At 33.1% G+C, this 23,566-nt stretch overlaps 1 protein-coding gene across 1 annotated transcript in view; it reads left to right on the forward strand.

Annotated features, from left to right (window-relative positions):
- Positions 1–23,566, forward strand: part of LOC134651252 (microtubule-associated protein futsch) — a 182,712-nt gene that overhangs the window by 64,838 nt on the left and 94,308 nt on the right. Inside the window, exon 4 of the mRNA XM_063506324.1 lies at positions 23,222–23,308. Within this exon, the coding sequence (XP_063362394.1) occupies positions 23,222–23,308 (87 nt within the window). The remainder of the gene's footprint in view (positions 1–23,221; positions 23,309–23,566) is intronic.

Consider the following 23,566-nt stretch of genomic DNA (forward strand, 5'->3'; position numbering starts at 1 on the left):
TGTATAGTACAATTGAGAATATTTTACAAAGATATTTTCCACAGATAAACTTTTGTGAATGAGGCTAAGTGACCAATGAAGGAAACAATACGGTTGTAAAGCTGATTAACATGTCTTATTTGATCATACTTTATTAGATTCAGAGATCGAAGTTCCTCAATGATGTCACCTATTTTATGAAATCAAGATAAATGTATCCCAACAAAAACATAAATGTGAAATGAGAGCCAAGTTCAATATTGAGAATATGTGTCGTTGTTGACTCGCCGACAAAAGAATTGAGATCTATATGGGTTCCAAGTTCTGTGCTGTGTAGAAAATCCTGAAATTATAAAGGATTTGTCTTGGCTAGTTTTTAACAACACACCAAGTTTTTGAAAAACTAACAGAAAAATATATATTACCTATATGCCTATACGTAAAAACTAGCCAAGACAAATCCTTTATAATTTCAGAATTTTCTACACAGCACAGAACTTGGAACCCATATAGATCTCAATTCTTTTGTCGGCGAGTCAACAACGACACATATTCTCAATATTGAACTTGGCTCTCATTTCACATTTATGTTTTTGTTGGGAATTCATTACTTTTTGTACAGAAATTACTATAGTATTCATCATGAAAGCAGTTTGCCTAAGCTGAAAAGGAGACCCTTGCTAACGCGCGGTTAATTGTCAAAAAGTTTCAGTTTTCACATTTTTTCTTTTGTATACGCCTTATAGTCTACCTTCATGCCAAATATCAAGTTTCTAAGTGATCTAGAAGTGGGTTAGGTTTTTGGTCTATAAGTATTAATTATTTTTTTTCCATCGAAATATCAATAATTTCCAGTTTTCAGACTTTTCCCTCTACAGTGTGTGGCCTATAACGCGGGTGAAAAATTAAAACGTAGATTCTACTCCTCAAACTATACAATGTTTGTTCAGCGACTTTTAAAAATAACTTGTGGTTTGTATTTTAAAACACTTTAAAATTTAATCGAACACGCAATGTATTACGAAATTGATTATGCCTGTACGGTGACAAGACTGACGGGCAATGTCAATTAGACGGAATTTAAAGTACATTGAAAATATTATTTAGTTTGTTTGAAAAAGGGCCATTTTTAAGACTACATAATTTCAAAAAGTTGTTGAACAAAAGTTTTATTGTTTGAGGAGTAGAATCTACGTTTTAATTTTTCACCCGCGTTATAGGCCACACACTGTATATGCACCTAATAGTCTACCTTGATGCCAAATATCAAGTTTCTAAGTCATCTAGAAGTGGGTTAGGTTTTTGGTCTATAAGTATTAATTATTTTATTCCATCGAAATACATATCAATAATTTCCAGTTTTCAGATTTTTCCCTCTATATGCACCTAATAGTCTACCTTGATGCCAAATATCAAGTTTCTAAGTCATCTAGAAGTGGGTTAGGTTTTTGGTCTATAAGTATTAATTTTTTTTCCATCGAAATATCAATAATTTCCAGTTTTCAGATTTTTCCCTCTATATGCACCTAATAGTCTACCTTGATGCCAAATAAAGTGATCTAGAAGTGGATTAGATTTTTGGTCTATAAGTATTAATTAATTTTTTTCCATCAAAATATCAATAATTTCCAGTTTTCACATTTTTCCCTCTATATACACCTAATAGTCTACCTTGATGCCAAATTTCAAGTTTCTAGGTCATCTGGAAGTGGGTTAGGTTTTAGATCTATATGTCAGTCAGTCACAAAAATGCCGGTTTTTAAACGTTAATATATCAAATAACTGTTTGAGCTATGTTTATGAAATTGTGTATTTTGGACAAGCTAAGGGACCTGAATACATGTGCCAAATTTCATGTGTGTAGGTTAAGTAGGTTTCAAGTTGCGAAGGGGTCAAAAGTAGCTCGAAATGGTTCGTGTAATATTACACACGCTTGCTGCGTCGCCAGTTCCTTTTTCTTTGAACTTGGCTGGACACGCTACCGCGTGTCTAGATTTTGGTTTGGAAAATTAATAGGTAATGTCATCGGTGCACTGTAGAATGACGCCATACTTGTGGTTGGACATGAGAATTTTCTGTTTTTTGTTGATAACTTTTGTGATGTGATGTTATGTGATGTGATGTGATGTTGAATAATTGAGAATCGTACAATTTGGGTGGGATAGTCCTGAACAGATTTCCAAGATCCTTACTAAAGTTCATATATTTATTTTAGGTCGAAAAAGTTATCGTCGAAGAACAGAAATTCTGATGCCTATGCCTACTATACAAGTCAGTGCAAACGGATTCTTGGCTGTGTTCACTTACATATACCTATTATATCCAGACATAGTAAATTGTGTAGCGATTTCGGTGCAGCATTGTTGCGTCAAAGAATCTGAAGGCCACCTAGATTTTCCATAACTGTTTTATAACAAGATATTAAACTATAGTACCTAAACTCACATGAAGTTTTTTTGAGCTAGTTAAGAATCCCGAACGTGTTTCTATAAAGGTACCTAATAAATAAAAATAATACATAATGCAAGTTGTGATTGCAGCTCATAAATACGTAAGTACCCAAGTGCAAACGCTTGTCTCAAAAAAATTGCTCACTTTAATTTTGTTTAAGTATCAATTAAACTGCTGTTTAAATTAAAAAGTCAAATGAGCGGATCGGATACCTGGCGGATACTGATATGCCATTTGAATGAAAAGTTAATAGATAGTGGTGGTTCCTAACTGTGCAATGTTCCGTTACCCGTTTTTGCCGCGGGCGCTCTTGCCTTTTGCGAATGGCTTGAAAAACTTGCCAATTGGTTGCAATTCGATCTGTATCGCTCCTGAGATTTATTCGCTTTCCGTATTAGGATTGGCATTCAGTGCTTTGAAAAGTTCATAGAGTATTTATTGGCCGGTGCGACAATATCACGCACGATATTCCAGCTTTCGAACAATGATATATATGAAGTCGCGCAATATATGTAGTTACCGGTTATTGTTAAGATGGCCTATGAACATTGTTTTTACTTTGAACAGCATTATTAGATATTTTAGTATTTGATTTTCCGCTAGATGTCGTTGTACCGTGTGTCTTAAAGTACTAAATCACGCTGTCCGGTTTTTCCAAAATATTAAAGTCTAGCCGTTACAGCCTTAGAGCTCTGTCTGAAAAGCACTTCCATTCCATCTGATTTATTAGTGCTTGAAGCACTAGGCACACATAGTGCTGAAGATGACACGCATGGTGTTGGAAGTGCCTTTAATCCATCTATTACCATTTCTAGACTTGTCGCACTTTTCCCCCGAGTGCACTTGCCCCACCTGACCTTAATAACAACATTGCATAACTTTATCCAGCTGGGTTATTGTCTGAATTCCGATGGAGCCGATAGACTGGGCCTAGCCAGCCCAGTCGTAATAGCTACGCGATTGGACTGTGTAATTTTTCATTACGTTACGTGACGTCAATAAATTTGGTTTTCGATAAGTACTTAGTAGTTATATACAGGCTGATTCAGGGGACGTGAGCAGGATCAAGCCTACGCGTACAGTAAGTTATAAACAACTGTTTCGTACCAGTTATTGTGAGATTAACTTTAATTTATTTTATACTGTTTAAAAAAAAGTTTTAATATTGTTACGACATTTATGGTCACCCTCTTTGTTTTATCCATAACAAGTGCCAAATTGAATGTCATCGGAGTCTGGTTACTTTTGAAAAATCGTATCTCACCCAAGTGTGACATTTTATTTTCTTCATACTCAAAGTGCTGTCATAACGGTTAAAAAGGTTTTATCTTTATTAATTAAATGTTGTAGGGTATCCATAATTGCAGATAATGAAATTTGTCCTTGCCAAAAAGTATAACAACAGAAATAAAGCGTGATGGTTTTACTTACATATTGTGGTGAACGATTCTTTTACACTTACTGATTGTGTAGGCTTAGTCCTGCTCACGTCTCATGAATCACCCTGTAGAATTGTATATCCTTATGTCAACCGTTTACCAAGTGTGTTGGTAAGTTAAAAGCGATAGGAACGCTACTTACGCTATAAGTCAGAAGTTAAGGTGAGTGTTATAAAAATTATTCTATTTGATTGCATAAGTATACAACTTTGGCTAGCTAACAAACTTCATTAGTCACAAGCAATTAATATCAACTTAAACCTTACAAACTTTATAGGCTGTCTTAGCTGTTACTCAACTTACGAGTATTTAAGTCCCATAATATAACCCTTACGCGTTTCTCGGTAATTCGTGACGCTGACAACGTAAGCCGACATACAAATCAACTCGCGAATATTGTAATGTTTCATCAAAACATCTCAACTGCCATTACGTTGTTTAACATTTTGCTACCCTATTTCCACGACAATTAGGTTTGTATTAAAATGAACTAACTGGTTTGAAGATTGCGATTCTGACCTAAAATAGCATAACCATCAGTGAAAATTAGCAGTTTGCAGCTCTAGCTCAAAGCAATAAGCTGTAAATTTAAATGGACTACGAGTATATAATATATCTCTTGGCATGGTTTTCGTAGGATACAGTGATATACAACGCACGGAGGCCCAAGGATTATTTATTTATCGTCCTTTATTGTGAGTTAATTGCTTTTAGAAATCACTTGCTTATTTGTCAAGGTGGGACGCCATACCTGTCTTAGAATAGTTTAGGTACTTTTATTACGTTGATTTCCTTCGTATTAATTTAGACGTATACCTACTTACTTATCTGCTTATCGTTGACTCTTTGTGCATCTTATAGCAAAATGTTAGCTCCAATGCCTGGAACTTGGTGTTTTTCCACCGCCTATTTTTGAGCCGCTCATATATTTGTAGAACGAGATAGACGAGTGATGTCGAAACGGGTTCAGAATGGATAGTTGGATACCCCTTGCGCTCGTGCGACAGAGATCGACGCCGATTCGACATGACGGCCGCTGATGGATGTCCTTTAGTCCGTGGTTTAAATTAAATCGGCCATGCGTTTTGGTCCATGGATACTTCGGCGCGTTTGTGAACTATTTCTGGTTCTGTGATGGTATAATTGGTAGGAATTAGCGTCTACTCATGCATTCAGTAGGTGTAAACTTGGTATAGAGGCACACTGCTACATACGTAGTGCTGTAGGCTGTAGTAGTAATGGAGTGATTTGTGACTCTCGTAATAAATTTCATAACAAGTGCTCCCAAATATATTCATGTAAAATGTTGCGAAGACGACACCTGGCTCGCACTGTCAAAAAGTTATCAGATCTCATGTAGAGTCAAACTTCTAACCAAGGACCGGAAAACCCCTCTTTACGCTTAATCCTATCCATTCGGTAACCCAATCAATTCGGTTACCGTATCATTCGGTAACCCTATCATACTGTTACCTGATTGTAACGGTAAGCTTATTGAAACGGTAACCTTAACCTTTAACCGAGTTAATCTCAAAACCCCATCGCGTTAGGGTTTTTGTTAGGGGTTTTTAACCGGTTTTTATTCAGTTATGGTAACCTTTATTATCGGTTGCTTATTGGTTTGCTACATTCGTATTTAGTGATGTGCCGTCAGTCAAATACCTACTAAAAGAAAAAGTTAATTTATTAATAGAACTAATAGTTTATTTTGTTATTTTTGTATTTTTTTTTTAATTTTGCATATTTTAATGTTTTTGTTTATTTTAATGTTTTTGTTTATTTTACTTATTTTGTCTATATTTTTATTTTGTTTATTTTACTTATTTCATTTATTTTATTTGTCATTAATTTTGTTAATTTTATTTATATAATTTATTTTGATTTTTTTGATTATTTTATTTATTTTGTTTATTTTTTTTATTTTTTATTTTATGTATTTGATTTACTTTATTTACTTTATTTACTTTATTTACTTTATTTACTTTATTTACTTTATTTACTTTATTTACTTTATTTACTTTATTTACTTTATTTACTTTATTTACTTTATTTACTTTATTTACTTTATTTATTTTATTTATTTTATTTATTTTATTTATTTTATTTATTTTATTTATTTTATTTATTTTATTTATTTTATTTATTTTATTTATTTTATTTATTTTATTTATTTTATTTATTTTATTTATTTTATTTATTTTATTTATTTTATTTATTTTATTTATTTTATTTATTTTATTTATTTTATTTATTTTATTTATTTTATTTATTTTATTTATTTTATTTATTTTATTTATTTTATTTATTTTATTTATTTTATTTATTTTATTTATTTTATTTATTTTATTTATTTTATTTATTTTATTTATTTTATTTATTTTATTTATTTTATTTATTTTATTTATTTTATTTATTTTATTTATTTTATTTATTTTATTTATTTTATTTATTTTATTTATTTTATTTATTTTATTTATTTTATTTATTTTATTTATTTTATTTATTTTATTTATTTTATTTATTTTATTTATTTTATTTATTCTATTTATTCTATTTATTTTGTTTATTTTGTTTATTTTGTTTATTTTGTTTATTTTGTTTATTTTATTTATTTTGTTTATTTTATTTATTTTGTTTATTTTATTTATTTTGTTTATTTTATTTATTTTGTTTATTTTATTTATTTTATTTATTTTATTTATTTTGTTTATTTTATTTATCTTATTTATTTTATTAGGATAAAGTTCATTTATTTAACTTAAAAGGTAATAATAAAAAAACATTACAACTATGAAATCTATAAATTAAAAATTTAAAACCTAAACTAAAATTAAAATAAACCTACTTAAAAATTAAACTAATACTTATAATATTATATAAAAACTAAAATGCAATACTAATAAAATAGATGTCAATAATATAATTTATTTGTTTTTTTTTTTATTTATTTCATTTATTTTATCTATTTTATTTGTTTTATTTATTTTAGAAACTTACAAAATTAAAAGTAGTAGTATGTAACTACAAAAGTTAAATTAATTCAGAATAACATTCTAATTGAATAAAACGTTATTTAGTATAATCCTACATCTGGAATAAATATTCCGTTTTGTCTTTTTCATTTAAAATAAAAGTGTCATGATTTATTCACTTTCTATTTATTCTAAAATAACGAGTGCAAGAATTATTCTTATTCAAATCGATTGGAATAAGAATGAAATTTCTGTTTTTATTCTTATTCTTATTCAAGTTATTTTTTGCCCAACTCTGCTCTAGATTACTCTCGTGTTGTTGAAGGTGACTATTGAACAAAATCTGCAAAATATCTTTCATGTATGAAGTCAATTATTTGCACTTCCTAGTACCTAATAACATGAAGATAATAAATATACCTACACGGGCGAAGCAACATGCGTATTTAAATCGAAACGCTGCGCTCCGCTGGCACGCGCTACAACGCAAGTGCACCGAATGTTTAAAGGTCGTGGTATTTTCTATTGTATTAGGATATTTAGGATTAAGCAGAATGCGGTGAGAGTCATAGTGACAACAATAAAGCCTTATTATTGTACTACACTACAGTATTGTTATCAGTACTCTGCCGTGTCATGACTAATTGATGTAATTGTAGATACATGAGTTAGTGGTAACAAGGTTAAATGGCATTTATTTGGTCATATTATACGTCATATTATATGTAGTACAATGTATATAGATAGTAAAATGAATTTCACCCCTCTTTTCAATGGTCGGATTGATTTGAATTTTTTGAAGCCTTCGAAACGGTGATGATAATTTTATAATGAAGCTACATAGAAAGTAAACTGCGAAATTATAATTATGATGGTTCAATGTATATTTCTTTGCGTATTAAGTATGTATTTTGTTTATTATTCCTACCAGCCTTGAGGTCTTACGTATGCTATCTCTTTCACACCTACGGAAAGTGAATGAGATAGTAAATTACTGCAGGTAAGAAAAGAGTCCTACGCTTATCACTATAATTAAATAGATTTGCAGAAAGTTGCAGGCGTGTTTGCACTTGAGACCGTCATTCATTACTCATTGGCAATAACAATAGGATTAAGTCGTGGCGTGGTGAATTCTTTGTCAGCATTTGCTAAACACGTGCGGCAAGCGTTGTGTCAAATATACCTGTTAATTTCCGTCTAAATAATAAATGCAAATTTTAAATATCAGAAGAGCTTTTAAAAACACCATAAGTCTTGGTAGTAACTCGGATACTGAAACCACATACTATAGTTCGTTTTTTTTTAGCATTAGAAATAAGGTAATAGTACATTATTGCAGAGGCCGGGAAAGGGCAATTCGTGGATGAGTTTCGATTCGTTCGAAGAAGACGAATCCACGAATTGCTATTCCTGCCGAGGCATATATAGTGCTTTTCTCCAAACATGCGAGGAAATAAGGTAAAATAATAATTATTTAAGCAGCAAGCATCACTCAAATCGAACCTTCACATCAAAAATGTCAAAAACAATTTCCCTCTAAAATATTTTTTTTTTAAGTTAAGGGCACAAACTTATTCTGCCATTCAGTACCATTCAATATAATTGTGCAATATAGTTGGTCAAACCAATTTGTCAGTCAGTAAGAACCAGGAAAACTATACCCATCCTTTTCTTTTGGGTGCTAGTACTAAGACAGATAGTAGTGTAAGACAAAGGTAGTATGATTCTCTCTGTCTCTGTTTATGTACACGGATGAGATCCTTAAAAAAATATAAAAATAATCTTTGATTTTATTAAGCAGTATTTGCACGATCATACACGAGCACAACGGTCTTGTAAGAACGAGACAAGTAAGGTCGTTTATCTTACTATCTCACTCTATCCTATAGTTTGAAATGATAGCTGATCGGGTCGTGTAGACGCGGCTCGCGGCTACAATAATTGGCTGTTTGCGTTTTTTATTTTTAAAAAGTAAAAAACACTACAGTAATAAGTCATTACTGTAGTGTTTTTTTCATTCCCGTCCGCTAGAACAGGACAGCGATAGTTTGATTTTTTTAAATTAGAGTTTGACAATAACGTAGAACTTCCCGTACTATTTTTGCTACAATAAGGTGAACATTTCCGAGCATATTGGAGAAAACAATCTTGATGTCTCTTTTAATTGAAAAGCACATTTTAAAAATAAGTTACGGTAAATATGTAACAATTATGAATCTAATACGATCTTTTATAGTCTTCTGCTTTCATAAGTAATAGTTATGGTTTTTAAAAAGTGTTTTTCAATTAAAAGACATGTCAAAATCGCTTACCTTCTTTCAAGTTCTTTCTAATGCTAAAAAAAACGAATTATAAACATAATTCGAAAACAGAAAAAAATCATGAGTATTTTCCCCATTTGTTCCTGCCCAACGTGATCGCCGCGATACATGAGGCGGGGACATATGGGAATGATTTAACTGAAGCGCCTATTCCCATCTGTGCCCGGCGGGGAGAAATAGGAATACACCATATCAAGCCATTCCTTATCCTACCTTTAAAAACATCTTTTTTAGGGTTCCGTACCCAAAGGGTATAAACGGGACCCTATTACTAAGACTCCTCTATCCGTCTGTCTGTCACCAGGCTGTATCTCATGAACCGTGATAGCTAGGCAGTTGAAATTTTCACAAATAATTAATTTCTGTTGCTGCTATTACAACAAATACTAAAAACAGCATATAATAAATATCTAAGTGGGGCTCCCATACAACAAACGTGATTTATTTGCTGGTTTTTGCGTAATGGTGCGGAACCCTTCCTGCGCGAGTCAGACTCGCACTTGGCCGGTTTTTTATTTTTTACATTAATTTAGGCACAGTGAGCCATTGAAGAGTTTCGCTATCCACCATCCGTTCAGAGCAGCTGAATTGTACCTGATGATTTAGTTATCACATTAAAATAAATACGGGTATCGTCCAATACCAAGACTATGCGGCAGTAAATTAAATTTGTAAGATTTTATTGCATAAAATCAGGTATAAATTAGTCAAGAAACATAATAGTTTCTTGTCTAATTTACTTCTATCTATACGTAACGCCTATACGGCACCCATACTACATGTTTAATCCAGGAATATTATTTAGAATATAAAATCATGATTATATTTATTTGATTAAGAATGAGATGATTCTTATTCAATTTTTTCACATACGAATTATTTCCGATCAAAATTATTTGAATAATTTTGACGGGAATAAAATCAACATGATTTTATTATTAGGAATTCTTATTTAAATAATGATTTTATTCTTGAATGCCCAACACTGCTTACTAAGTATGTATGTAATGTATGTATCTATTTAATTTAATCAAAACTATTTCACCTACCAATGTTATAGATACCCAATGAATATGTATAATGAATTCTGCCCTAGTAGCACGGTCGCATTTTTATCGTTTATCACCATGCCTGTCACGTTCTAACAAGTATGTAAGTGCGAAAGTGACGGGCATAGTGATAGTCGATAAAAATGGAACCGTGCTGAGCCCCCTGGTATTAATGAAAGATTTGTAGTATTAAAATAAGTTTATAACTGCTATAGATATATATTTTCTGATCGCTGCATTAAGCGGTACAAGGTAAATTACGACTTAGCTCATACAACTCACCGCATCTGAAAACATTTTAAACTAAAGTCTATTTTTTATTCGGTAGACTAAAATGACATTTCGTAGTATGAACATCATGTGTCATTTCATTTCATACTATGAAATGTCATTTTAGTCTACCGAATAAAAAAATAGACTTTAATTGCTTATTATAAAATAAGCTCATAATAACTAGTACATATGTCATTTGTTAACAATGGTAAAATATCTACCACAATCCGCTAGCGCATGTATCTTTATCACAAAGTGTTTTTTTTTTAAATCACTTAAGATAAATTATACCTAACTAGGTACCAGTAAAATTACTAGTTAGGTGAAAATTTTTCTTTAAATCAGTCTTTAATCTGTAGGTACATATCAAGTGTGAACCCGAAAATAAAAATAATAATCTAAGTAGCATAAAATATATCTAAATAATAGCAGATATTACTAGGATAGGATCTTGTTTACTTGCAACCCCTTTTCTAAAAATTTCTAAACTAGAATTGACAAAAACAATAGGAACACACAGGTATAAAGATAAACAAAGGAATGGCCGCGCTGCGCCGCGGCTGTCGCTCTAAAAATAATACTGTAATCGCTCACTTGTTTTCAATTTTAGCTTAAGGACTCAAAGTGCAATATTGTTTGAATTGACAATAAGCGAAGTTACCGGCAAAAAAACTTGTTTGTGCTGGAGGCTTCATAGACCGCCCATGCCAACCACGGTTATTCAATAATAAGTTGAATTTAAGTCTGCGTAAAGTTTACAATCGTTTGAACTGGTTCAAAACCTTATTATGAGGTAACAGCATAGACGGGGTTTTTATTTCGGTTACCGGTAACAGGGGTTAACTCGATCTGATACGGTTACCGAATCAAAGTGTTACCTTATCAGACGGTTACCGTTATGGTAGGGGTTTTTATAACCACTTCTAAAATAACCCTATGAAAAACCCCGGTTAAGGTAACCGGTTCCGGTCCCTGCTTCTAACTCTACACGACCTAACTCTACAAGCCCTAACTTTACAAACTACACCTGTAGCAAAACGGCCAAGCCACATATTTTGACTAAGGTGTATACAGAGACAAGGTGTAAAAAAATTATCTAAACACACCTTTATTTCTAAGGGTATAAGATATTTTGGACAACGCACGCCTTGCCCGACCGGTGTAACATGTACTTGGATCACTTTGATGGATACCTGTGTAGATGATTTTGAACAAAACATTACCTTGCCGGCTTAGCAACTCTGCACTGAACTGACTACGACGTGTACCTACGACCCACCCACGCTTTGTTGTTTTATTTACGATATACAGCTGTAAAGAGGATGAACGGATTGACATTCGTACCGGATGTCAATTTGAGCTACGAGCGTCGTGCCGTATACAAACACACAAACAGTACACGTATACATGACATGTTATGTTGTATCACGACTTAGTGCTCGGGATTTATTGCGGACAGGAGGTATATCTACGTCAATTGAGGTGGTGTATAGTATTTATGGTATTTAGATAAGTACCGCGATTAGTATATGTATCATAACCACAGACAAGACATCCTCCAGACTAAGCATAGTAGCGCTAAGTACCCCCTCTGCCACAAATATACGGTAGTTTTCTCCATTTTCGAGTCAAAGTGTTTTTGTGTGACGTCCGAGTCTTTGAACGGACCAATCACGGCACGGGACTCGCTCACCTCGTCCCCCGCACCCCAGTATTTTTGGCAGCATCGGTTTTTTTTAAATAATTGCTCTAAACTCCGATGTCTCCGATGATCATAACTATTCATAAGATCATAAATCATAACTAATAAGCGCGCCGATCTGTGAAGTGTGAAGTTAAAAGGATATTTTAGTGATAGAAAAGCACAATGGCTTGTCTATGCATTTTCATTAAACTATTGTTTGATTCTGATACTAATGAAATTTCGAATAGAGTCAGACAAATCAAGTAAAAAATATTTTTCCTATTATTGATCCAATATAGGATAAAATTACATGTAAACAATGACTTAATATAAAAGAAATAGACACACAAAGCAGAACAAAAACGTCAAGAAATGTGGATCCCAATGACGTTTCGCACCATTTGCATTGATGATAAAAACGCTTACGTAAATTTTGAGTCAAGATAAATGTTTCGTACAGAAAAGAGCTTAATGTCGTAAGCATTAAGTGTCAAATTTGCAAACATAAGTACCACCACTGTTAAAAAATTTAGTCCGATGGCACTAAACGTAACGTATTTACGTCAAACAACGTCAAACGAGAATAATGAACGAATGGAGTCACTTTGGTACACTTTAATATGTATTACTGTACAGGAAAATATTAAAATTGAAGTAATAAATAAAACAAATTTAATTTAATCGGGAGCCCAAATAAAATTAATTCGTGGTTCAAATTCAAACAAATTAAATTTTTAATTCGTAAGTATACATCTTTAAATACTAATTTCCTTGAAATAAATTCTACTTATTAAATAACTGTGTATTTAAGATCTACATTTACTCATAGCACGGGTGCACGGGGACATTTAGATACTGATTGGATTTTTTTTATAAAGTCTACCTATACTTTATAAAAAAAAATCCTGTGGTTGTCACTGTGTTCCGACAGGTTTAGCATTTACAGTTAGTCGATATAAGCCCTTATTGGTGGTGTATATGTCGGAAACAGGGAAATGGGCCAAACACACAAGTGCCGTTTTGCCTTGTTTAAAACTGCATCACCCCTATCTCTTGCTATAATTAAATAGCAGTCCACTTTGCACGTCGCATAGGTTTTCTTGGAAATCTTCAATTTAAACATAATATTATTTCTTATGAATTCCATATAAAAATATAAAAAAATATTGACCTCACATCGACTCAATAGAATTTTGTTCCTTGACATCCCTTCTTTGGTACTAATAAATTAATTTATTCAAAACCATAAAATTACCACCAGATTACATAGATTATGTAATGCTATCCAAAGAACTAACCGAAAGAAATACATTCCATCCTTTTTCCTTGTTTTATCATTGTTATTTTTACATATTTTAACGGCACATTTCGTAATTGTTGACAACTTCACATTAGAGCGTTTCAAACAAGACTAAACGAAAAAGTAATGCATGATCTGTTTTGACATCACTTTTGTGGGGCCATTTTTGGCGGCTGATTGGGTATCCAGTTCTTTATACTATATCAATGCATGTAAACATGTTTGAAACTCCCTAATTAGTAGTAGTGAGTTACTTTAATATAAAAACGAATTTAACTGAAAGCATCGAAGATTCTTTTAAATAACATTAGAGTACGGCTAAAAGCTACATTACTAATTAATACGTTTCCGTAAAGTTCAAAGAAAAGAAAATACGCTTTGGCTTTTCTTTTAAAGGATTATCCTCTTCTGATAGAATCAGGCACCTGTTCCGTTTACGGCTACTGCATCGAAAATTTCACGAAAAAAACGTTGTAAGTCCATTCGGTTTGCAGATCAAAATGTTACCTTACTGTATTGAGGTTACGGTGCAAATTGTGTTGAAAACGTATGATTTGTCAGTTGGCGCCGTGCCCGCGTGATGTTTTGTTTATTACGAAATATGGCCAAAAATGTTGCATTGGCATGACCCAATTCTGTAGGCCAGACGCGGTGAAGTCACATAGGTGTGATAGTGCAGTATTTTGACTAGATCGAATTCATACCAAGAATTTATGAACTCCCTGGCCGTTCCCTCATGAGTGAGGATCACGAGTACACTTTGCATGCTTGTTCGTGTCCGTATAGTAACTGCATACAACAAGGTTTACCAAATCCCACGCTAGATGTCGCTGACACGACAGTACAATTAGTTAACGATATTATGGTATTATGGTCTTTAAATGTAACAGGACTGATTGGGCAGATAGAAAATTGTGAATACAATTCCACATTTTCTCCATAGTAAATGTATGGAAAAAGTTTTTATTAATTTGTGGCTTTTTAGTACCTACATTACCGTAAGTTTACACCTAGGAAACTATTGATACTGGATAGGAATGAAATCAATTGGCATACAAAAATAGCATGTGAAAAATAAAAGTTTTCATTTTCATACAAATTGTATGGGTAAAGTTTTCGTCGATTTGTGGCTTTTCTAGCCGGAATTTTTTTTGGTTCCATACAAGCTTTTGATCCTCAATAGGAATGGGATCGATTGGCATAAAAAAAAAGTTTGTCAAAAATGACCTTTTTTGAATGAAAAAGAAAATCCATCCTGTATAGTTGCTATACCATATTTTTTTGGATAAAATGTAAGGAATCGAATGGTACCGTTACTTTTATAATCGTTTTTGGATGTTAAAAAAAACTTAAATTTTGAAACTTTCAGGTCCTTTATTTTTGTAACATTTCCGTATTTTATTTTAATATACACATTATTGTGATAAATTGCTCATTTGCTATCTATTTTACTTCATTTTGTTATAAAACTCAACATGTGTCATCATCCCTATGGTACGTCTGTCTGTACGTTCTTTACAACAGAGCAGATTTCGAGAAAGACGAAACTGATAGTACTGATACGCAAATATTAGCAATATTTGTCTGTCTTTGTGTCTAGTGTGTCTGTGATAATTTTGTGTTTGTTTAAAATAATTTTGTTTAGTTAGATCGATTTTAAATTCATGTCACGTTGCAAACAACAGACGCATTGATAACGACTAACGACTGTTCAGTGGAAACTAATACGTGAACTGTTTTAAAATCGACACGGATATTAAATAACGATTTATTTTATAGTAATTTAATTTCGGTTTCACAATATCCTTCGAGATGAAAATGTCAACCGAGCTGAAGTTATGTAATTTCACTTGGATATTTTTCAGACTCTACAAAAACCATTAAAACTTTAAACAATAACAAAACGTAGAAAAAATCGATTAAGTTCGTGTCGGAAACGGAAATCGGTATACACACTATTGAAAGTTATTTATTTGACAAAAAAGATGAAATAGGTACCTACATAAATAGGTACATAAAGTATAATAGGCAAATATATAAATTACTTAAACCTAAATTAGATCGGACGTTGTCTATTGCTGTAAAGAGGCTCACAAAATTTACGGTTACTGTATTTTAATTAAGTATGTGTAATTCAATAAAGTTTAAGTAATTGCACAGACAACGATGCGATGGTGCGAGATAGACTAATTAGTTCTGTTTTAATCGTTCAACTTTCCCAGCCTTTATGGGTAGCTAATGTGAGGAAATGCATTATTCAATCAGCAATCAAGTCATTCGAATGACAAGGTCAATGACCTTACCACTAATGCTGATGTGTTTTATTAATTTATCTGTTCCGGTTAGCAATTGGGTTTAATTTTTTGTTTTGTGTTTTTGTCGGTTGATTACGAAATGAGGACGTCAATGCACTATATTTACCATTTTAATTTGCATATAAAAAAATCATGACCTATATTTTAAATAAGGACCAGCTTCAAAGTAATAATACAATACCTATACGAAGCCCTTAACTACTTATTGGGTCAATTCGCAACTTTAAAGTTTAATTAATAAAGTAAGGAACTAAAGACATGGCTATTATTTACTAGTACCTAGGTAGGTAGGTAATTGTTTTCAAATATAAAATAACTTTCTGTGATAATTTAAATTGCTATTGATCTGATAACGAACCTGGAATGAGAATTAAACTTATACTTGGTTAAGTAGATCTTGTCAGTAGAAAAAGGCGGCAAATTTGATAAATGTAGGCGCGAAAGGAATATTGTTTCATAGAAAATATGAATTTCGTGCCTTTTTCTACTGACAAGATTTGCTTGACCATCTATAATTCTGTTTTTGTTTCTGTCCAAATGACACATATTTTATTATTCTGATGTTACTGCGGTTGTATTTTCTGTCAACATCAGCTACTGTTCGTAGTTCCAGCGCGTGACGTCACACACAACAAAGACCGCTTCTAAAATTAACATAGTCCATTATTAGGTGCGCTGCGCGCCGCAAAACGCATCCACTTTATTTCGCCAAGCTCGTATCTCACACACTTCTGCCTTCAAGAGACATTGATTTGAATGTAGTAGATTCGAAAAATAAACAAAAGTTAAATAGGAGATTTAGAAATCAAAGGGACTACTCTGTTTTTAATCTTTTGCAATCCTGTGTTCTACAGGAACATTTTAAGGATAAAGGACTTTATGACTGAAGCGGAAAGTCGAAGTTTATTTTGTGCATTAGTGGGTATTATGAGATTTTGTGAAAGTTACATGGAAATGAACTCGGATAGCTTATAAACCTACTTATTGGAACGGGTTTAGATTCGTCGTATACTTACCGTTTATTAACTTTATTATTCTGAATTGGAAATGTGTGTATTTATTTGATTATTGATTAACTAAATCAAAAGAACAGTGGTCGAATAGGTTGTTGTACTCATTATAATAATTTATTTATTAGAATTCAAGTTCAAACTGCTGAGTAAACCAATTACTTAGCACAAATGTCACGACTGCAAATTTTTTTAATAGTAAGTATTTCGTTTCAGGTATTTGTCAGATTATGTTTCATTTATTGCGACAGTTTAACAATACCTACCGCCGTTTTATGATAACGTATTTGCGTGTTTTCCTGCATGCATGTTCAAAAACATTCGCGAATGCTCACTTTGTGTCATTAAGTTTGATGACATCGCACCTAACGTTACGTGTGCTGAGGTTATCTCTATATTTAGACTTGTACGTAATGCAACGAAAAATTCCGCACCTAGTTGAAAAACCGGCAGAGTCGCTTGTCAAGGACTAGACTTATTTATTTGGCTTTTTGCTACTTCATATGGTGTATATGTACATAAGACACGTGTTGGTTCCAGTATTACTTAACCTCCTGATTCGTAAGAAATGTGTAGTTGGAGATCCCTCAAATACTGGTCCTGTTTAACCGATGAAGTAGACACGTGAAGGAATAACAAGCCAGGTTAAACTAAGACTTATTATTAAGTACTACTGCCATGAATGGAAGTAGAATATATATGTTTTAAGAGTGTTGTAATGCCCAATTATACGAAGTAGGCGGTAGGTAGTAGTACTTTACTATATCACACGATAATCATACCAGGTGTGCCCTGTAATACGAGCAAAAATGTAAACTGTTAGGCTCCTCAAACTGACCAACATTTGTTCAACGACCAGCGATTGCATTTTACAAATGTATCGACAAAAATATTTAATTATTAATCTCTCTATCAGTCAACTAAAAGCTATATTAATTACACATATTTTACCTACAATTAAATGTAATAGTCTACTTCGTAACGTATGAAACTTTAGGCCTATTTTTAGTAATTTTTGTAAGACTTATTTGTAAAAGGCTGTTTGTTTTCCCCGAACCCGAAAAAGGTGCTGTTTCTAGAACTATGCTATTAAGCATAATAAGAACTAGGGCGTGTTCTTCTATAAGTGCATTCGTGTACGCGTTTATCGCATGTGCATTTATGCAGTTTGCAGTTCTATTTGTGTTTAGCGCATCATGTGGCAAATGCAGAGGACATCTGAGCCAGTATTAAGTTATTTAACCCTGAAACTTGACTGAAATAGCACCAGAGAACTGGTAACACTTGCCTCAGTGACTAATACGCACTATTACGGCTAAAATTGGAAGAGGAATTATGTTTGTTTTGCTGAGGGTTGGTAGCGGCAATTTATTTTAACCTTCCATTTTGTAGTGTGACAACCCTAACTGGTTAGCTCGAGTGTTATGAAATAAATTGTGTATTTCAATGTAATTGTGTGTTTCATATTTTCTCATAAGACTAAAATAAATTTGTTAGGTGTCTATAATATTTTAATTTATCACTTGTTGTTTAGATAACACAAAGCGTTAATTAGGAACAGGGTTATGTTTACTAGTTTGTTTTTGGTACTTACAATAGTTCGTCAAGTTCAATTGAAATATCGTTATATTTTGTTTGACTAAAAATAACGCTTTTCAGCTGATATGGCTGGCACTGGAGAGAAAACAGTGAAACTTTTTAAAATGGCTAGTTCATGGAATAAGATTCTATTAATAAATGATTGCCTAAGAACATCCACCGAAACCGATTCGAGTTTAAAAAAAAGAAGGCTTCTACAATCGTAACCGACGACGTTGCCCCGTAGCGTGATAGGTTTTATCATTTCATACACGCAGCTTGATCTTGTACTTTCTAAATACAAAAAGTTGACCGTTGAAAGCGAATGCTTAAGCGAAAATGATTAATAGCACAGAGAGTAAAAACGTGTAATCCGACCGTTGAATTGCCTCCTGACTGTACAAAGTACAAATGGCAATTTAGTTGCTTTTAGAAAACTTTATAATGCATTTTGCGCCCACAAAATAAAGACCATTGCGATTGCATACACAATCTGCAGTCAGGTATTAGCTTCGGTTCTACTGTACCGTAGATGGCGACGTATGTTCAGAAATAGAAGGCTAATCCAGTGCAATAATTAAATCAGCTATGTTGACCATAGCCTAACACGTGTGCGCTTTACGACCCTCTAAAATTAATCTACACGTCATGCGCATTTTGATAAACTTGTAAACTCAAAGTATGACACCACACAAGGACTAACACGACATTGTTGATCAGGTAACGAAATTCTATAGGAATGGAAGCCAGCTGACCAAGGATTGTGATAATGAAGACTGATTAGTGTTTTAAAATAGTGTTGTGAAAGTGTTAGATAGGAACAAAGTTTAAATGCACAAATATATGACATTTAACATGATGGACGCGCTCCAAAGCTCCTTGAAGACGGAAGGCTTGATAATGCTGAGTTGATATTGAAGCTAAAATGGGTGCACACGGGTCTAAAGAGAAGCTGTACAGGGCTAACTCTGAGAAGTACCCGTCCAAGCTGCCAGTGCCGAGTGACAAGAAATACAAGGTGGCCGTCAATCGGGAGAGGTTCGGGTCCTTTGGTGCTAGAGGTGAGTATTTGATGTGCAAATAATGACTAACATTTCGAGGAAATACTGTACTCACAACTGTACGGCTACCATCAGTTTGGCACTGACATAAACGCCATCGAGAACGTAATTTACTTTCTATACATCTCGCTCGTAATCGCATATTAGTGCGAACGAGATGTTAAGAAAGTAAATTACGTTCTCGATAGAGTATATGTCAGTTTTGACACTGTCAGTGACTCATGGTACGGGCTCTGTAGGCAAAATATTATCTCACTTTAGCTATTACTTTTAAGTATTCTCTAGATTGAATTATTTAACTGAACGTCTGTTATTTCAAAAGCAGAGTGATGAGATAAGAGAGGTAGGATACTCTTCTTTTATTTAAAAGCGTTAACAATAGACCAGATTCATCTGAAATTTTCATCGTTATATTTCAAACTTGTATATTATGTAATATTGCAACAATACCTAGTGCAATCAATTAGAAATTCGATTTGTTACGATTTAGTGACGTTTTCTAGCGTATAGTTATTATTTTGACGGCGACAGCAAAATTGTTATCAGTATGAATTCCCGTAGAAAGGTAAATTAAGACCGCTCACGAGGTTTTAATGTTTATATAGGTACTTGGTCAACCAGATCTTGACAGTAGAAAAAAAAAGGCGGCGAATTTGAAAAATGTAGGCGCGGTGGGATATCGTCCCATAGAAAATTTAATTTCGCGCCTTTTTTACTGACAAGATTTGGTTGACCAGCTATACATATTATTGCGAAGTAAACACAATTCATTTTAATGTCCGTAGAAGCGAAAAACAACCTTCAAGGTGAGACTAAAACCACAGATGATTAAACTAAATAAGTGGATTGTTATATCAGTATATAATATATTATATATATTATAGTCAGTACAGTGTCCGGTAACGCTTTTCGTTTCTGCAATTAAACTGTTAGGTAATCTTTTATACAAATGTTTTTAAAAACCTTCAGGTAATCCAAATTACTTGAATTACCAAGCATAAGAAAATGATTCTAATCTTTGATAAATAATCATTTGACTGTTTTCCTAAGACTTAAAACATGTTTGCGAACTTACTAATGATTCTCATAAAATGCGTCATGCTTTATCACGGTAAACGTCACCTTTTTTCGCTACTTTAATAAAGTTGAGGGAAATAAGTAAATCGCAAAAAACCCCTCGTCATTTAAAGCCTTTTTTGATCTTTATCGAATTCAATATGTAGGTACAGTCAGCAGCAATAGTTGCTAAGCGCGCGAGGTGTTCAAAATGATCTTGACGCGACTTTATTGTTAAGAGAATAAGAGCGTGTCAAGGTGGTTTTGAACACCTCAACCGCTTAGCAACTTCTGCTGCTGACTGTACGAAATTCGGTGAAAGACTAGTTTTCTGTGGAAACGTTAGTCTGCTAGGTACCGCAAGCGGGTTGAAAGACCTCTCGACCTTAAACCAACGGTAGGTTTTAACTTAAAAGGACTTATATACCCTGGAGGCAGGGCAAATTGATTCGTAGATACGTTCTTTTTGTTTTTAGCTGGATGTTACTAAAAGAACGCAATTTATCGGCTATTTTCTTATCTTATTATCTTTCAGTTGCACTAAAAAAACAACTTTATTCTTAGAGGAAAAACCTCCTTTCACGTAGCGTGGAGATGCGAAAAATTGTGGTATTATTTTCGTGAACAATGCAATGAAACATACCTAGAACACGTAGGTAACATTATATATATGTCGTACAATAAATTTTATTATAGGTAGAATGAGTTTTTTTTGTAAGAAACTATAGTTCGTTTTTTTTTTGCATTAGCAATAGACACGTCAAGATTGTTTACCTTTTTTATAATGCTAAAAAACGAACTATGTATATGTTTAGCCTATTATGAAATTTGGGATGTAAATTGTGCATGTCTATTTTATTCTTCAAGTTTACATAAACACCTATGTCACTTTAATGATACCATTAAATAGTTAATGAGTTAATTGGGCAATATTTCTACCTGTCATACTGAAAAAAACATGATTATATTAAATCAAATAATATTGAAACACACATAACATGAAAATGTCCTATAGAGGTTATAAATTTTATAATCGACCCCTTAGTACATTTGCGTGTGAAATTGAAATACAGTAGGTATAGGTTGTTAAATAAAATCAGTGAATTAAATAACCATTTTACGTTTCGTTACGACTAAGCGAGTTAGAAAACAATAGCAATCATAGTTCAATGAATGTCCATGTGAAATATGAACCGGATTTAATATTAAGGCTTCTAATTATGGACAAACTCTGATTCTGGAGGTTAACCACTCTTCATACGGTGACCTTTCTGCTTATATCAAGAACAATGAACTAATTTATGTCAGTGAGCCATTAGAATATTTATGAATTTGATTGGGGTGACCAAAATTAGCATCAACTTCTGTGGTTTGGTTTGTGGGTTTATTATAATATTTTGGATTACATATTTACTTGTAAGTAGGTACTTGAATGATGAAAAAGTAAGTATGTAATTGAAATATCAAGACTCTGAATGTCCATTTATTGACAATAATTTATTTGTAAATATCACATCACAATCACACAATTGTTTATTGAACCAATACTATGTAATTACTCATAAAATACACATCAAAACAACAAAGATTTATAAAAATGTGAAAGACAATAATGTTACGACACATAAATACTCGTATGTGGTGACTGCTTTGAAGCCCTACGGGTTTTAATCCCGGCAGGGCACGTGGCTTGTTTGAGATTTAGTGATATAACTTGGAAATAACTGAATATACTCGTACGTTTAAGGGAGATAAGCGCGAAAACTCATAAAATAAGATGTCAAGAATCTTGTAAAAAGGAGCCTTAGCACCAAAGTGAACGTTGGCAAAACCCTTAAGGCTGATTAAGGCTTTAAAAATGAAGATCAATTACCTAGATAAACGCTTTTTAGTTTTCATGTATAGTTTTAGTTTTATCTTTGCGCAACTAGTCTTCCCACGATATCTTCTTCACGACATATGAGATACTTGACAAAGTATGTCGCAATGTCACAACGCAAAAACTTACCATTTCACACAGATAACCTGTTATGCCATCGTAGTAAGGTTTTTAATTGTTTGTGCGAGCTGTTTTTAACTTGGTTCTATTATACAATGCTTTTTGTAGGCAATGTTACACTTTCACGATGTGGGTGTTATTATTTAATGCATAATAGACGTAACATACAAACATTCAATTATTCATTAGATATGTATGTTGTATAATGTTAGATATGTAAAGTCTAAAAACTGTTATTGCAGAGTCAGCAAAACAATCAAAGAAATGGCGTTATTGTTACCATGAATAAAGAGTTTAGTTAATATTCAAACGGTCAGGGGCCAATTTGACTAGAGAAGACAAATGCCTGTTGGCTTCCATAAATATTGCTATTTCGCTATAACATTTTTTGGTGTTAGAAGAGTCAAAGTTTAATAGACCTGGCTGGCTACATGTCGACTACATGTTTAATGTGATAACTATAGTGGCTATGATGTCACTTATCTCAACTCGTGATATGGTAGGCTTAAAGCTATTACATAGTAGCCACGTATCCTGATAACTCGAATATAATCGGGCTTCAATTTTTTCTGAAGTTATGAGACACGTCACTTGTCTTTTCTTGAGTCAAATCAAGCTCCTATTTTTGCGATAATCCATCAAAACATACGAAAAATCTACAAGTATGTACTCGTACCTGACATACAGCCTTACGTCACTCAGCACCCCATTCATCTCATGCTCTCTCTTTCCAGGAAACGGCAAGAAACGGGACAGCGTCGCAGCCCCGACGCCCCCGCCTGCCCGCCCGCCCCCGACCCCGCCGCAGCCGCCCGCCCAGGGTGAGTCATCCCTTAGTTAGACTACTTAAATCTGCGTTCACTGTTTTGTTATTTTACTTAACAAATTGACAAACTAGAAAATTGTAAAATTATTTGAGTTCTTTATAGTAACCGAATAATATCGAGAGAACTCTAATAGACTTCAGCCATGTTTCCTAGCTGGGAATACGCGAGAACTAGGTACGGAATAGCCATCATTGAGTTCCTTCATATCACAAAATATGTACCTACCCGAAAATTCTGTAGAAACTATTGGCC

Source organism: Cydia amplana, chromosome 1 (assembly GCF_948474715.1).
Source record: "Cydia amplana chromosome 1, ilCydAmpl1.1, whole genome shotgun sequence".
NCBI lineage: Eukaryota > Metazoa > Arthropoda > Insecta > Lepidoptera > Tortricidae > Cydia > Cydia amplana.